Source organism: Crocodylus siamensis, chromosome 2, assembly GCF_052110815.1.
Source record: "Crocodylus siamensis isolate JL-2025a chromosome 2, ASM5211081v1, whole genome shotgun sequence".
Lineage (NCBI taxonomy): Eukaryota > Metazoa > Chordata > Crocodylia > Crocodylidae > Crocodylus > Crocodylus siamensis.
The window spans coordinates 229,634,925-229,651,558 of record NC_143396.1 but is presented as its reverse complement, the minus strand read 5'-3'; the positions used below and the strand labels follow the sequence as shown (position 1 = coordinate 229,651,558).

General features: G+C 44.3%; 1 protein-coding gene across 5 annotated transcripts in view; it reads left to right on the top strand.

The window, feature by feature from the left end:
- STARD9 (StAR related lipid transfer domain containing 9) overlaps positions 1 to 16,634 on the top strand; it is a 232,345-nt gene that overhangs the window by 166,246 nt on the left and 49,465 nt on the right. For 3 of the 5 annotated variants that reach the window (XM_090033335.1, XM_090033334.1, XM_090033338.1), the window contains exons 19-22: positions 29 to 111; positions 3,099 to 3,208; positions 3,952 to 3,999; positions 9,552 to 9,599. In XM_090033335.1, the coding sequence (XP_089889461.1) occupies positions 29 to 111; positions 3,099 to 3,208; positions 3,952 to 3,999; positions 9,552 to 9,599 (289 nt within the window). The remainder of the gene's footprint in view (positions 1 to 28; positions 112 to 3,098; positions 3,209 to 3,951; positions 4,000 to 9,551; positions 9,600 to 16,634) is intronic. The other 2 variants (XM_090033337.1, XM_090033336.1) reach the window with 1 other exon arrangement.

Here is a 16,634-nt window from a genome sequence, read left to right as displayed (position 1 = left end):
CTTCTACAGTTTTTCTTTCTCTTTACAGGGGCTCTTGTTGTCCTGGGTAAAGTTCATAAATTTAGATTCAACCACCCAGCAGAAGCTGCCATTTTACGACAAAGAAGATTAGTAAGTCACAAAAGTTTGCATTTTCCTTTCCTACATTTTTTTTCTCAGTTTTGCTTATTATTTCATTTTACAAGGAATTTGAAAATATAAACTTTCTTCACAGCCATTTATTCATGTCCCTCACTTTCCTCTTCTAATAGTCTATACCAGGGGTGAGCAATTATTTCAGCAGGAGGGCTGCTTAATGTGATTTCACGAACTGTTGTGGGCTGCACACACAATCTTTCAGATGTCATTTAAACAAATTATAGATAAAAAAACAAACTGACTAAAAATCAAATGTCTACTATAACATATTTTAATTTTATTTCAAAAAATGTTTTGTCTTGATTTATATATTTTTGAGTAGTGATAGACAGAGAATTGCATAATAACTCAAAATAAAACCTTACTCTTACATACTGGGGCGGGGGGGATGAAGGTGTGTGCATGCAGGGTGGGGTGGGTGTGTAGGGTGTGAGCATATGGAGGGATTGGAGTGGGCTGTGGGGAGAGTAGGCATGGGGGGTAGGTGTGTGGGGGGTGGGCATGGCAGGTACGTAGGAGAGCATGGGTATATGCATGTGTATTGGGGGGCTGCCTGTGTGCTAGGTCCCAGGAGCCAGCCAAAGATAGGAGAAGGGAGGGAGGGAGGGAAGGATGGTGGGGCAGGGATTGTGTGAAGCAGAGCTTGCCCAGATGGTGCAGTGCAAGTGCAGATGCAATCCATCCCCCCCACCCATCTGGCTCATAACTGCCCTAGCAGTGCTCCCCATGGGGCCAAGACCCACCCACTCCTGCCTGGGGCAACCCACACCATGCTCCCACCTGTGCCCACCAGTCCCGGCCCTGGCCAGTGTGCACAGCCTCCTGGCAGGGGTGCTCCCAGTCCACCCAGGTACCGCTAGACTCCCTCCGCCTCCAGCAGTTCTTCCTGCCCCTGCTGCACTGCTCTGGCAACTGGCAGTACAGGGAAGCCATGGGGGTGCGCATTGGACATGATATACCCAGCCAGGCTGGGGGGGAACCGGCAGCCAGGCTGCTCCTGCCCCAGTGCATGAATCTTCCACTCCAGCTCCCAGCTGCCTTCTGCCGACTCAGCCACCTGGTGTAATGAGCAGCCAACTGCAGGCAGTGGAGTGAGTGGAAGGCAGCAGGGAGCTGAAGCTGGAGCTCCGCACACTGGAGCAGGAACCACCCAGCTGCAGTTTCCCCCACACCCTGGCTGGGTACAAGGTACTGTCACACATCTCCACAGCTGCCATTGCTCCCCCGGACTACCTGCTGCCTGGAGTGGTGCAGCAGGGGCAGAAAGAGGAGGAGGAGGAAATTGCTGGAGGTGAGGGGAGTCAAGCAGTACCAGGGTGGCTGCAGCTGCATGGGGAGCAGCCCCAGCGGAAAGCTGCACACACTGGCCAGGGGTGGGGCGGGCAGAAGCGCAGTGTGGGCTGCCCTGCCTGGGGGCGGGTGGAGCTCAGCCCCATGTGGAACATGGCAGGGGAGCCGTGGGCCAGATGCAATCAATTGGGCGGTGCCTACCATGGGCTGCATTCAGTCAGTTGATGGGCTATATTTTGCCCATCCCTGGTCTGTAGTGACTCTAAACCTTTATGGGCAGACATACTGCTGCATCTTGTAGATGTGCTTAGCCGAAGAAGATGCAGACCCCCTTAATACTTTAACATTTCCTTGTTTGTAGTTATGACTTCAGTGGAATTGAAACAACGTAATTAAAGGCAGAGTACTGCCATGAAGAGACCAGTTTACAATTTTTCCACATTTTGTAATACTCTAAGTTATCCCCTTTATAACATTGTATCTTATAATAAATAAATAAATAATTATTCTTATTACTTCACCATCCAGAATTAAATACATTGACAATACACTAAAATACCGGCTGGAGAAATTATAGAGTTAGTGTATAAATCTCAGTGTTATTATCCCTCAAGTTATGAAAGTATTCATTTTCTTTACTCCAAAACTGGAGATTTGAAATTAAAGATTGATAAAAGAAAGACTGTATAATTAATACTAGGAACTCATTACTGCAAGCTATTGTTTTGGCAAATAGTTTTTTAAGACACTGAAATGCAATCTGAATGTTTTTAAATATGATTGGGATTTACAGGTGTACTAAACTAAACGAATTTTAGTCCCTGATTTGGGGCATTTGGTTATTACCAGCTAAAAACAGGAAGAATTTTCTTTTTAAGATACAGATATACATCATGGTGTTTCACTACACTAACCATTTTTGTAAATGGGATAAAGGATAAAACTAAATTATTTTAATCCTTATATATTTGTCTGATGAATTTTTCAAAGTACTGCCTGATAGCTATTATTATGGAAAGTGTCCTTTATAACAAATGCTTTACTACATTGCTTGCAAAAAAATCAAGGTGAAGTACTACCCAAATTGAAATAACTTAGAGTAGGGGTGATCAACCCCCAGCCCACAGGCCACATCTGGCCCCTGCCATGTGTCTTACAGCCCACAGGGCTCCCCACAAGTCTGGCCCTGTGTGCTAGATCAGGCATTCAAGGTGGCACGGGGGCCCGATCCTCACATGTAAGAGAGAAGCTATCCAAGGGCCTGAATCCAGTGCACAGGGTAGGGCAGGGGACTGATTCTGGCTGGGTGGGGGCAGCATGGGGCCCCGGGTCCCGATTCCAGCAGGGGTGGGATGGCATGGGGCTTCACATGATTTGTGCATGTGGGACCAGCTGAAGCCACACAGGGCCCAATCAGGATGTGTGCATCCGATCCTGGTATGTGTGATCCAGTATAATCTGTGGACCAGCCCCAAGATGCTCATCTGGCCCACAGGCCCAAAACTTTGTGTGACACTTACCTAGGTAGGCTTGCTTGGACAGGGGCCATGTCTTTATCCTAAAGCATAATATGTAACGGTTAGCAGGAATGACAATGATGATACTAAGTTAAAACCTCTTAGGTTGTCTTAATATTTCTCCTTCCTGATCCTATATTGTGCTTTTTATAGATTAGTGAGGGCTCTCCCATTTTGAGCCATGGAGCTCTGGACTGGCTAAATTTGGATAGAGATTTCATTTCTTCTTCTACCTATATCTTTTCTCCGCTTGAAAAAGAAAGGTAAGTTAGAAGATGTATTCACCTAGATGGAACATGCCTAAAACCAGGATCCATTTGAGCAAGAAATAAGATGCTTATAGAGCAAAAGCCATCATCATTTTATTTTTTTGTTTACATTTTAAATAATGATACCCACCAAGAAACTACAGGGTAATTAATTTATCTTACCATAGTATTATAAAAATCACTAAGCAACATTAAAAAATAGTTTATTGAATGCCATGCATACCCATCCCACCAACAACTTTTAATAAAGAAAAAAAAGAGATAACAGTATTAAGATCATAGGAATGTAGGGCTAGCAGAGACTTCAAGGAAAGATCATCCCAGCCAAGTGTCTGCCTAACTTGCTCATGAAAATTTCCAGGGATGGAGATTCTGTAACTTCGCTAGGCATCCTGTTCCTTGCTTGAACACCCTCATAGTCAAAAAATTCTACCAAATCTCCAACTTAAATTTCCTCCACTACAGCTTAAGGCCATTGCTCCTAGTCTTGATGATGGGAAGAATGTAAGAGCATTGCTTGGGCATGCAGGGATAAAGTCAGGAAGGACAAAGTGCAATTGGAGTTGCAGCTAGCAAGGGATGTGAAGGGTAACAAGAAGGGCTTCTACAAGTATGGTTGGTAGCAAGAGGAGGATCAGGGAAAGTGAGTCCCTTACTGAATGGGAAAGGCAACCTTGTGACAAAGGATACAGAAAAGGCTGAAGTGCTCAATACCTTTTTTGCCTTTGTCTTCACAGGCAAGGACAACTTCCAGATTGCACTGGGCAGCACAGCTTGGAGAGGAGGTGAGCAGCCTTCAGTGGTGAAAGAACAGGTTAGGGACCAGTTAGAAAAGTGGATGTGTACAAGTCCATGGGGCTAAATGAAATGCACCCAAGGGTGCTGAGAGAGTTGGCTGATGTCATTGCAGAGCCATTGGCCATCATCTTTGAAAATTCATGGTGATCAGGAGAGGTCCCGGATGATTGGAAAAGGGCAAACACAGTGCCCATATTTAAGAAAGAGAAGAAGAAGGATCCAGGGAACTACAGACCAGTTAGCCTCACCTCGGCCCCTGGAAAAATAATAGAGCAGATCCTCAAGGAATCCATTTTTCATAGATTCGTAGAGGCTGGAAGGGACCTTGTACATCATTGGGTCCAGTCCCTCTGCACTGTCCAGTCTCCGTTTGAAGATTTCCAGGGTGTGTGACTGCACCACCACTGGTGGGAGTTTATTCCACAGTCTGGACACCCTGCCTGTGAAGGAGTTTATCTTGGAATTGAGCCTGAAGCAACCTTCCAGGAGTTTGTATCCATTGCTTCTGGTCTTCCCCAGGGGTGCCCTGAAGAACAGATGTTCACCAAGTTCTTGATGGTACTCCCCTGATGTAGCGGTAAGCTGCTACCAAGTCGCCTCTCAGCTTTCTCTTCTGTTGGCTGAATAGGCCCAAGTTCCTCAGCCTCTCTTCATATGGTTTGTCTTGCAAGTCCCTGATAATGTGAGTGGCTCTTCTTTGCACCCTCTTTAAGTTTGTCCACATCCTTGTTGAAGTGTGGGTGCAGTACTCCAGCTACAGTCTCACCAGTACAGTGGGAGTATCACTTCCTTAGTTTTGCATGAGATGCAACGGTTAATGCATGCCAGTGTGTTGTGTGCCCTGCTGGCCACAGCATCACACTGCTGGCTCATGTCCATGTGATGGTCGATCACTACCCCTAGGTCCCTTCTGGCTGTGGTGCAAGTCAAATTGTTGCCACCTAACCTGTAGGTATGTTGGGGATTGTTTGCCCCCAGATGGAGAACCTTACCCTCTGAGTATAAGCACATGGATTAGAAAAGGGTGTTTAAGAACAGTCAGCATGGATTCACCAAGGGCAAGTCATAGTTTCATAGTTTCTAGGGTCGGAAGGGACCTGAGCAGATCATCCAGTCCGACCCCTTGCCATGGCAGGAAAGAATACTGGGGTCAAATGACCCCAGCAAGATGTTCATCTAACCTCCTCTTAAATACCCCCAGGGTAGGAGCCTGCACCACCTCTCTTGGAAGTTGGTTCCAGACCCTAGCCGCCCGGACTGTGAAGTAGCGCCTCCTGATATCTAACCTAAACCTACCCTCTGCCAGCTTGTGACCGTTATTCCTGGTCACTCCTGGCGGTGCTCAGGGGAACAGTGACTCCCCCAATGCCTGCTGATCCCCCTCTGACTAGTTTATAACAGGCCACAAGATCTCCCCTCAGTCTTCTTTTTTGGAGGCTGAACAGGTTCAGGTCCCGTAGCCTCTCCTCATAGGGCCTGCCCTGTTGTCCCCTGATCATATGAGTGGCCCTCCTCTGGACCCTCTCCATGCTGTCGACATCCCTCTTGAAGTGTGGTGCCCAGACTGGATGCAGTACTCCAACTGCGGCCTGACCAGTGCCGCATAGAGGGGAAGGATCATCTCTTTGGACCTGCTTGAGATGCATCTGTGGATGCATGACAAGGTGCGGTTGGCCTTCCTAACTGCCTCCCCACACTGCCGGCCCATGTTCATCTTGGAGTCAGTGATGACCCCAAGATCCTTTTCCGCCTCCGAGCTGACAAGAGGGGAGTTCCCCAACCTGTAGATATGGTGCTGGTTATTCCTCCCCAGGTGCATCACTTTGCACTTGTCTGTGTTGAATCCCATCCTATTCTCATCCGCCCACCCTTGTAACCTGTCCAGGTCTGATTGTAGCCTGTTGCACCCTTCCAGTGTGCCCACATCCCCCCACATCTTAGTGTCATCAGCAAATTTGAACAGGGTGCTTTTTACCCCCTCATCCAAATCACTGATGAAAATGTTGAACAGTGTGGGCCCGAGGACCGAGCCCTGCGGAACCCCACTGCCCACGTCCTTCCAGGGTGAGAAGGACCCATCCACTACCATCCTCTGGGTGCAGTCCTCCAGCCAGTTGGCGACCCATTTGACTGTGTGGGTGTTGACACCACAGCCCCCCAGTTTCTTAATGAGAACGAGGTGAAAGACAGTGTCAAAAGCCTTCCGGAAGTCCAGGAAGATTATATCCACTGCTACCCCTGCATCTAATGATCTGGTGATCTGATCATAAAAGGCCACCAGGTTGGTCTGACAGGACCTGCCACTGATGAACCCGTGTTGGTTGCCCCTAAGCATGCAGTCCCCTGCTGGCCCCTCCTGGATGTGTGCCAGCATAATTTTCTCGAACAGCTTGCCTAGGATCGAGGTAAGACTAACCGGCCTATAGTTTCCCGGGTCCTCCTTCCTGCCTTTTTTGAAGATGGGGACCATGTCAGCCCTCTTCCAGTCCTCCGGTACCTCATCAGAGCACCACGAGTGCTCGTAAAGCCATGCCAGGGGACTTGCAATGACCTGGGCCAGTTCCTTTAGAACTCTAGGGTGGAGATCATCCAGACTGGCTGACTTGAATACGTCCAATCCCTCCAGAAGCTCCCTAACTAAATCCTCGCTAACCCGTGGCCCAGGTGTGCCTCCCCTGGGGCCCGAGGGGGGGCCCAGCAGGGAGGTGGCTGTTCTGGTCCCTACTTAGGAAGACGGAGGCAAAGAAATCGTTAAACATGTTAGCTTTGCCATCTGGTGTGATGACCAAGTTTCCCAACTCGTCCTGCAAGGGCCTCACATTACCCGGGACCTTTTTACCCCCTGTGTATTTAAAAAAGGACTTTTTATTGTCCTTAATCTGGGAAGCTAGTTCCAGTTCCATCTCTGCCTTGGCCTTCCTAACTACACCCCTACATCCCCGAGCAACTACAGAATAGTCCTACCTGGTTATGACCCCTTCTTTCCATTGGGTGTAAGCCTCCTTTTTAGTAAGAAGACATTCCCAGATGCTTTTGGTGAGCCACGGAGGCTTGTGTGCTCTCCTGCTCCCTTTGATCCTCATTGGGATTACCTTCCTTTGGGCTTGGAGGATCGTCTCCTTAAGGAGCGACCACTCTCCTTGGACACCTGGCTCCCCTCCCCTCCGGGACCTCAGCGCTTCTCCAACTATCCTCCTTAGCTTGTTGAAGTTTGCCCTCCTAAAATCTAGGGCTGCTGCCTTACTGCATGCCTTTGCCACCTTGCGCTGGATGGTGAATTCCAGCAGGCGATGATCACTGTCGCCCAGGTGGTCGAGCACCCGCAGCCCGCTCACCAGGTCATCACCCGTGGCCAGCACTAGGTCCAACAAAGCGTCTCCCCTGGTGGGGCTGTGCACCTCCTGGGTTAGATGGAGGTCCTGCACTCTGGCCAAGAACCTATGTGAGCGTTCATACCTGGCTGACTGCTCTTCCCAGCAGATGTCTGGGAAGTTCAGGCCCCCCATGACTACCACATCCTTAGCCTTCACTACCTCTGTGAGCTGACCCAAGAATTCCTGGTCAAGCTCTTCTCCCTGGTTGGGAGGTCTGTAGTAGACCCCCACCATTAAGTCATGCCTGACCAACCTGATTGCCTTTTGTGATGAGGTGACTGGCTGTGTGGATGTGGGGAGACCAGTGGATGTGGTGTCCCTTGATTTTAGCAAGGCTTTTGAGTTACAGTCTCCCACAATATTCTCTCAGGCAAGCTAAGGAAATATGGGGTGGATGAATGGACTGTAAAGTAGATACAAAATTGGCTCGAGCATTGGGCTCAAAGACTAGTAATCAATGGCTTGATGTCTAGTTGGCAGCTGGTATAAAATGGAGTGCCCCAGGGGTCGGTCCTGAGGCCAGTTTTGTTCAATGTCTTCATCAATGACCTGGAAGGTGGCGTAGAGTGCACCCTCAGCAAGTTTGCAGATTAAACCAAGCTGGGGGGAGTAGTAGATATGCTGGAGGGTAGGGCTAGGTTTCAGAGTGACTTAAACAAATTGGAGGATTGAGCCAAAAGAAATCTCATGAGGTTCAACAAGGACGAGTGCAAAGTCCTTCACTAAGGACAGAACAATCCCATGCACTAGTACAGGCTGGGGGCTGACTGGCTGGGCAGCAGCTCTGCAGAAAATGACCTGGGGATTACAGTGGACAACAGCTGAATATGAGCCAGGAGTGTGCCCTTGCTGCCACAAAGGTTAATGGCATACTGGGCTGCACTGGTAGGTGTGTTGCCAGTAGGTCAAGGGAAGTGATTTTCCCCCTCTATTCAGTACTGATGTGGCCACATTTGGAGTACTGTGTTCAGTTTTGGGTTCCCCACTACAAAAAGGATGTGGACAAATTGGAGAGACTCCAGCGGAGGTTGACAAAAATGGTGAGGGGGCTGGGAGACATGACTTATGAGGAAAGAATGGGAGAGCTGGGTTTATTTAGTCTAGACTAAGAGGGGATTTAATAGCAGTCTTCAGCTACCTGAAGGGGGGTTCAGGTGCTAGGCTATTTTCAGTGGTGGCAGATGACAGAACAGGGAGCAACGGTTTCAAGTTGCAGTAAGGGAAGTTTAAGTTAGGTATTAGGAAGAATTTTCTCACTAGGAGGGTAGTACAACACTGGAACAAGTTGCCCAGAGAGGTGGTGGAAGCTTCCTTGGGGTTTTCAAAACCTGGCTAGACAAAGGTTTGGCTGGGGTGATCTAGTTGGGGCTGGTCCTGCTTTGAGCAGTGGGTTGGGCTAAATGACCCCAAGGTCCCTTCCAACCCTTACTTTCTATCATTCTATGACTTAGTACTAGTTAGTTTACTAATATAAATACAAAAAGGTGTAAAAAGATAACATCACAGTTGCAAAGTCAAACACTGAAAAATTAGGAAATGCTAGAATAAAGAGTTCCCAGACAAGCTTAATTTGATTCCTTGTGAGTATGCATTATGGCGCAATCTTTAACTGATGCACTGGACTTTAAAATTTTAAGACAGGAATGTGTAGTATTATACCAAGTAATGTTCTTTTTCCAATTTACATTGAAATCATATAAGATGGTTAAGGTATCCTCCATAGGTTTCCCTTATAGGAGGAAATATCCTGCTTATTTGTGAACACGTTTTGTGTTACTAGCTGTGTTTGCTGAAGAAAACCATCAGTCTCTTGTTTCTTTTGGGCAGTTGCTCTCATTATTCTTCCTTTTCTGTAAGTAATAATAAGCCCTACTATTGTTGTCATTCATTGTATGTCACTTAACCTTTCTGGATAGAGCAGGATAGTAATATAATCATCATCATCATCTTATTCCAAACAAGTGAATTTGCTCATGTCCTTTGAAATAAAACCCTGGCTAGAGATTCAGTGCAAGATCTATAATACAGAAGTAAAATGAAATTTACATACTCTGTAGGTCCTGTAATGGTCCACTGTAAATGGCGAGACTTCATTAGACACTACAAACTATATCTGAGATAACAGTATAAACTAATACATTCTTTCAATATAATTATTTCCACAGTCAAGAATGTTTAGACCATGAGGAACACCAATGTTCTGCAGAAGTGAGGTAAGAAAATAATTCAAAGTTAATATAAGATAATTCTTTATGTCATGAGGCCTGCACAGGTCAAATGTGTATGCAAAACTCACACAAACCTAGATCTATGAGTTTTAGGGAAATAGATGTGGGCATACTTTCATCCAGCTTCTCCCTTTGTAACTGAATTGCTAAATATAAGGTAGGTGTGGGAATGCTCCAACTTTCTCAAACAAATAACGTGGTTTCCTTACAAAATATTGTAATCATCTAATATGGTTTCTTAAACATCTTCATCGTAAATTAGAGTAATTAGGTCCATGTCAAAAGTGTGCTCATTTTCTGGCCCTACTAGCTCTGCAAATCGTACATTCCCCGTGGGCTTCCTCTGTAGCAGAAGGTAATCTGGACGGTGGGATTTTTATTTGACCTCATCATGTTGAAATAAGGATCATTTACAGTTGAATGACAGATGAGATAATACATTTAGGATGCTATTCTTACTTCACATTTTATACTCTAAGCTTGCCAGGCTTATTAAACTCAAGTTACAAGAGAGACTAATCTAACGTTCTAATTCAGAGCTGTCCAACTGGTGGCCTGTAAGAGTTCATGTGCAACTGCTCCTACTCAGAAGCTTCTATTCAGCTGCTGCCCCCCTTATTTTTCTGGCTGTTGCCACTGCAGCTGCGGTCTCGACCCCCCCCCCCCTCCCCCCCCCCCCCATTCCATCAGCTTTCACTTCCTTTTCCTGCCCCAAGGAGTGGGGTGGTGCAACCCACAGTGCCGGGAGAGTGAGTGGCATAGCTCAGTGGTGTCGGGGTGGGTAGAGAGCAGGCAAATGCTCTACATATGCGGTGTGTGGGAGTTACAGCCTGGGAGCTTGTGGCTCACACAATTGCAGCCTGGTGCAACTTCTAGGTCATGTAGTCTCCAGCCATGAGACATTGGACAGCACTGTTGTAATGATTCCAGTCTCAAAGCTGTACCGACCAATTGTTTTTGTATTTTTTCATGCTGGAAGTACAAACCTATTGCAACTGGTTCCACAGATCTTGGCCATGTGTTCTCAGGATTCTTTTTTAGTCAAACTGTAAATGAAAACACTGCTTTAGAGGGCAGGGAGGAAAGGATGCAGTAGTTCAGATGATGTGAGCTATGGAACAATTGCTGATTTGAGTTCCCAAATAATTCCAATTGGTGTAAGACAAAAACATTCCTGCTAAATGAAATTCATCCTGCACCAAGTCTTCTTTAAGTTCTATTTTGAAAATTCAACCAGATCTCTAACACTATATAGGCTTCTCTTGGAGTAGAGCAAAACTGCTTCTAATGTTAAATTCAAATTTCAAAATTAGGATTTAATCTGCAAATTCTCTTTAGAGTTGCGTTCTTACCTTGCTGTTTGCTTGTCTGCACTACTGACCTAACCAGGAATTCTGCAGTTCATATTTGTATCCCTGATTGTGAGCCAGCTAACAAAAAAAAAAGTTCTTTAAATGGACATAGATCATTGAACAATATTACTACTAAAACAGGGGTTATAAAGAAGGTCTTGATCATGCTGATACCCTTCATCCCATGTTACATGTAAATATGAAACCTGATTCTGATTATGTCAGTTTTGAAAACAATAATAATACTGTATTTACTCAAATATAAGATGACACTGAGTAAAGCTGTCACAATAATTAGATTCTATATGTAGAAAATTTATAAATTTGTTACCATTTTTCAGGTATAGAAGCTAATATTTGAAGGTTTGTTTTGAATTTCCCCCATCACACTACTACAACATGGACTATAAATCTCGGAGATCAGGTAGTCCCCTTGCCCTTTGCTTCACCCCCAACATCTTCCCCTTTCTTACGACCAGAACTTGGTGTCCCTGAGCACATGGAAGTGAGGGGTAAATCTGAAAATACTGAACTAGAAATAAACATACATGTAGTAAATTTGTAGGGGTGTGCGAAATGGGCTGTATTCAATTTGGATTCAGCCCAAATTGGGGACAGTGATTCAACTTGTTGATTTGGATCACTGTCCCCGATTCGATTCAGCCATATCTGAATCTGAAGATTCCATGCTGATTCAGAGAACCAGCGATTTGGACATAGACACAGCTTTAAATGTTTTTTCTATATACCTCAAGGTACCAGGTGCAGCTCATGAACCCTAAAATGCTGGGGCAGATGTAGCGTCCCACAGGAGCATGGTGGGGGGTCCCCCACGTGCTCGGCAGTGGTCCCAGAAGTGAACCAGAAGTACTTCCGATCCACTTCTGAGAGTGTGGGGGGGGCACGCCCCCTCCCTGGTTCAGTTATCAGCCACAGGGGGACCCCAGACCCAGGAGGCACCAGTTGCCAAGTGGACACGGTGGGGAGGAGCCCCTGTGTGTTCTCCGGTGGACCAGGAAGTGGACCGGAAGTGCTTTTGGTCCATTTCTGGGTCTGCTGCCAAGCGTGCTGGGGAGCCCCCTGCACACCTGTGGGATGCTCCATCTGCCCCAGCACCTCAGCATTGACAAGCCACCTGGTACCATGAAGTATGTAGAAAAAACACTTAAAGCTGTCCATGTCCGAATCGCCGAATCTCTCCAAATCGATTCGGAGGGTTCCAATTCGATTTGGAGAGATTAAAGGGTCTCCTAATTTGATTTGGATTTGGAGATTCAGCCACCAAATCGGGCCAAATCTCCAATGGATCAAATCAGGGACTGAAGCTTTGCACGGCCCTCGTAATTTGCATAAAATTACTACAGATACCCATAGACTTAGTTCGTCCAGAATTGATGCATTTTTGCCTTTTTGAAACTGATGCAAGTTTTAGCATAGGTACTCTATAAACAAACTTCTGAGCATTTCAAACCATAGTGACCCCACAGCTCAGAGCTGCTCAGTATGTGTGCGTACTCCAGATACTGCCTTCCTCCCCCCCCACCAAAAAAAAAAGGTTCATGTGCTAATTGTTCCTTCACTCCTGAGTAGAACTGGGCTTTCTTGTCACGAGTCCCAGGATCCTCCAAAAATTTATATGAAAATGAGCTATTGGACAATCTGGTTTGGCTCCACCTTATAGAGGGTGGGGCCACACTAATTATATGTGACAGTCTGAGAGGTGGGGGTTACAAAAGGATTCTGGGTGATCTGTTTGGGGGCCCATTTGGTGATGTTTGCCAGATATTTAAGGCTGGTAAAGAAACAGGAATCATAGGAAATGGGAGCGAAATATGCAGCTCAGCTGTGGGAATGAAAAGGAAGTAAAAATATATGCAGTGTAGTGGCTCACCATGATGTGAAAAAGAGTTGGCATTCAGGGGGGTGAATGTAGCTATTTCACTGCATTCCATGTAGTTTATTCAAGTGGATTGTGTTGACCTATTGATGTGGTGGGTTCCTATCAGCATAACCATTGTAGCATTTTTGGTACCCTGGAGATGATATCTGGGTTGTCTGGTCCTGAAGGCTTGGTGCCAGTTCCTTGTAGGGGGAATACCCACCTGTTTTTTAAGGACTACAAAAAGAGAGGATTCTCATCAGTATATTTGCCCAATGTGGGCTGTGTGTTTTATAGTCATGTTCAGTGTTGACTGCATTTAGTCAACTTCATAGTTGCTTTCCATTATTGAGCTTGTGGTGCTTTTGGCAATAGTTTAATGATAGACAATGTACTTAATGAGGTTTTATTTGTATGTGATTGTAAGATGAGGAGCTTTTACCCCCATGCTGATAGGCTGGAAAGGGGAACCTCCTCTTGTATCCAAGTAAATATAGTATATAGGGTCTTCATGAAGTCCTTGTGCACTTTTAATAACATAAGTTGTGCACAGGGACTTCATGAAGATGGAGCCATAGCAACATAAAGCTTGTGGGAGACTAAGATTGGACCAAATTAAAAAGAATTACACACCAAATGAAACCACATACCACTGAGGTAAGATCTGTGAACATACATTGATGATGCATTTTTAGCTTCCTGCAGAAATAATAAATTTATACATACTTCTAAAGTACCTCTATCAAACTGTTGCAAAAAAAAGAAGCTAAAACTGATAGTAAGACCTTTACTTCATAGAAAACTTCAATGGCATTAGTTCATTTAATTTAAGAGGGGAAAGAAACTGAATAAATGGCTTATGTATAGACACTGTAACCTAGACTTGTGTCTTACTCTGTTGCAATGTGGTTAACGTGGAGAATTTCCTATTAGTATTTGTAAAATAATGCTTTTTAATAACAGCATTCAGTTGATGATCTAAGTGTGCTTCACAAATATAAACTGAATAAGCCTTGCAGCATCTCTGTAGTATTTAAAGGATAACTTCTGAAATTCAGTCACATCTAAAATGGAATGGAACAATATAGCTTGCAAAATGCTTAAACAGACCAATTTAGTGGAGGCAGTGAAGAACACTGTATCCAGGTGAACTCACAGGGGGAAAAGTTGGGAATAGAGTGTAATTCCAACTAGCATGGGAGTTTTTAAGGAAGTCGGTGTTATGTCTTCAGCAAAAATATGTTTTGTCTTGAGTCAATGGAGTCTTCATTCTGAACTTGAGACAGAAGAAGCAGGATAAACTTAATCTCCTAAACAATGCACATCTCTGATTGCCGACCAGAGAGGTAGGCCTGTTTTATAGGGATGCTTTGAGGAATTGTTGCTCCTTACTACTGCTGTTGGATTTTTTGGAAGCAGCTGAAGTTAATTTTACACTTAACCATGCAATCACATGAGTCAGTAGGATTTTTTTTCTTTCCCTTTTAGACATACCAGTTTGTTAAATACCTAAACAACTTTGTTGCATCATGGGTGGCTCCCCTTCTGTACTTTTCATAGATTTCATAGATGTTAGGGCTGGAAGGGACCTCGAAGATCATCAAGTCCAGCCCTCTGCCCCAGGGGCAGGAAGTCAGCTAAGGTCAAAGGACCCCAGCAAGATAAGCATCCAAGCATTTCTTGAAAAAGTCCAGAGTAGGTGCCTGCGCCACATCTGAAGGGAGTCTATTCCAGGTCTTGGAATGAAATTTTTTCTTATGTCCAGCCTAAAATGGTCTTGTAGGAGTTTATGACCATTAGTCCTTGTTTTTCCTTGGGGCAGTCTGGTGAACAGACATTCTCCCAGGTCCTTATGTACATCCCTTATATACTTATATGTTTTGGGGGATTTCTCTTTGTGTACTTGTCTCCAGGGACTCGCATATGGAAGTACTGCCCATTTATAGTGGAAATTGTTTTTCCTTTTAGTTTTACTTTTATGTTGCCTCATGATTGGCCATTTCCTCACTTTTCCCTTTCTGTTAGTGAGTGGTTAGGGGACTGGTTTAAGAGCCAAAGAGCTTTACATTATATGATGTACATGAAAACATTTGTATAGTTGGTCGTATGCTGGTCCTTTGCAGCTGCCGTAGTCCTGGTCTGCTGTGTATTACCCTGAGGCTATGGTGTGGTATGTAAAAAGAGCCTTCTGATTGGGCAGAGGTTCAGGGGAGTGGATAGAGTGGAGAAAAATGCAAATCAGTGAATGGTTTTGGAATCCTGACTTACGATGCTTTTAATACGAGCCTGCCTTCCTTTGCAAACATATAATAGTGGCTTTTTAAAACATATTTCTCTTTATTTTTTTAAGCCAAAAGTCAATGATTAATTGAAGAAAAATATAACTGGAATCTAGGCAGGCAGAGAGAAGGGAAAATATTCTAATTTGACTGTTTTTTGGTTTTTTTTTTTTTCTTTTACTACATAGGTCAAACTGCAGTGTTAAGGGACTTCTTTTTTTAGAAAAAATGCTTTTTTGCTTGAGTTTCTTGATTAGAACTGTATTCTTATATGTCAGGGAGCACTCAGCTTCATTACTGGGCTGTCGCTGCCATAGTTACTGAAAACTGCATTATGCTGTAGAAGCTGCCAGCCTCTGCATCAGTCTTTGAAATGTTTGGGGAAGAGGGGAGGTGAATTGCACAATAGGATCCCAGAAAACTGACGACAAACAGGCTGGAGAAACCGTGGATCCACAGAAGGTTCATTTAGTGTGCCCAATGCAAACTTTGTGGATAGAGAGATGAGACAGTAAAGCAACCCAGCTATGTTGGTATATTATGAAGATTTTCTCAGTAATATGTTGTTATTATATTTAGTTTAAGGTTGGTATCTTTTTTGCCTGTTTTCTTAATAATTTAAAAAATTTACTTAGAGGAAAGGGAACTGTTAATATCCTTATTGTATTTGCTAAATCTGCATATATATGAAATTCTATACAGGGACACTGCTTCTCAGTATTTTAGCCTGCTTTTTTTTTTTTTTTTTTACATGCTGGTCTTGTCTTCTTAGGTATCTGTATTTGAGGAAGATGCTCTGCTCTGCAAAAAATGAAGCTGACTCTCCTTTGTTTTGTTTTTTTGAGGGGGTTAAATATTTTATTTACTAGGAAAAAAGGGACAGAAACATAGGGGGAGTTTATTGCTGTTTGAAATACAGAGACTCAGAACATATTGATCAAGTCCAAATCTTGCTTGTTTGTCCAATTCAGGGCATATTTCAGTGAAATAATGAAACCACCTGTACATATTTCATTTATCTGTTCATATTTCCATATTTATATGTTCATCTGTTTTTTGTAACATAGAATTAGCTTATTTTTAGTTATTATCTATGTTTATACTTACCTTATTAATTGATCCCTATATTGTCTATTTTGGTATATTACTACTAAGTATGTTAGTATTTTATTTTCGTATTTGGCTATTTTTTCTTCATTTGCAACTCCAATTTGCGCCATCATTTTTCAAAAACCAGCAAGGGTAAGTCGAGGTGACTGTAACATGGTCAGATGCAAAAAGGAAACATTTTGCATTCACATCCTTGGTTTCAGCTGACCGTGGAGTGACAGATCTGAATCCCAAATCTAAGCAAATCACATTTTCAAGATCACTAGCCTCATTGTCAGTGGAAAGGTGCTCCATTTTCTATTGTACCTATATTATGTAAGCAGTGGCCTTTGAATTTTTATTATATCTCTGTTCTGCTTGAAGGAGCAGTGTGCAAAGAGGCTTTCAGTGTGTTGAGACT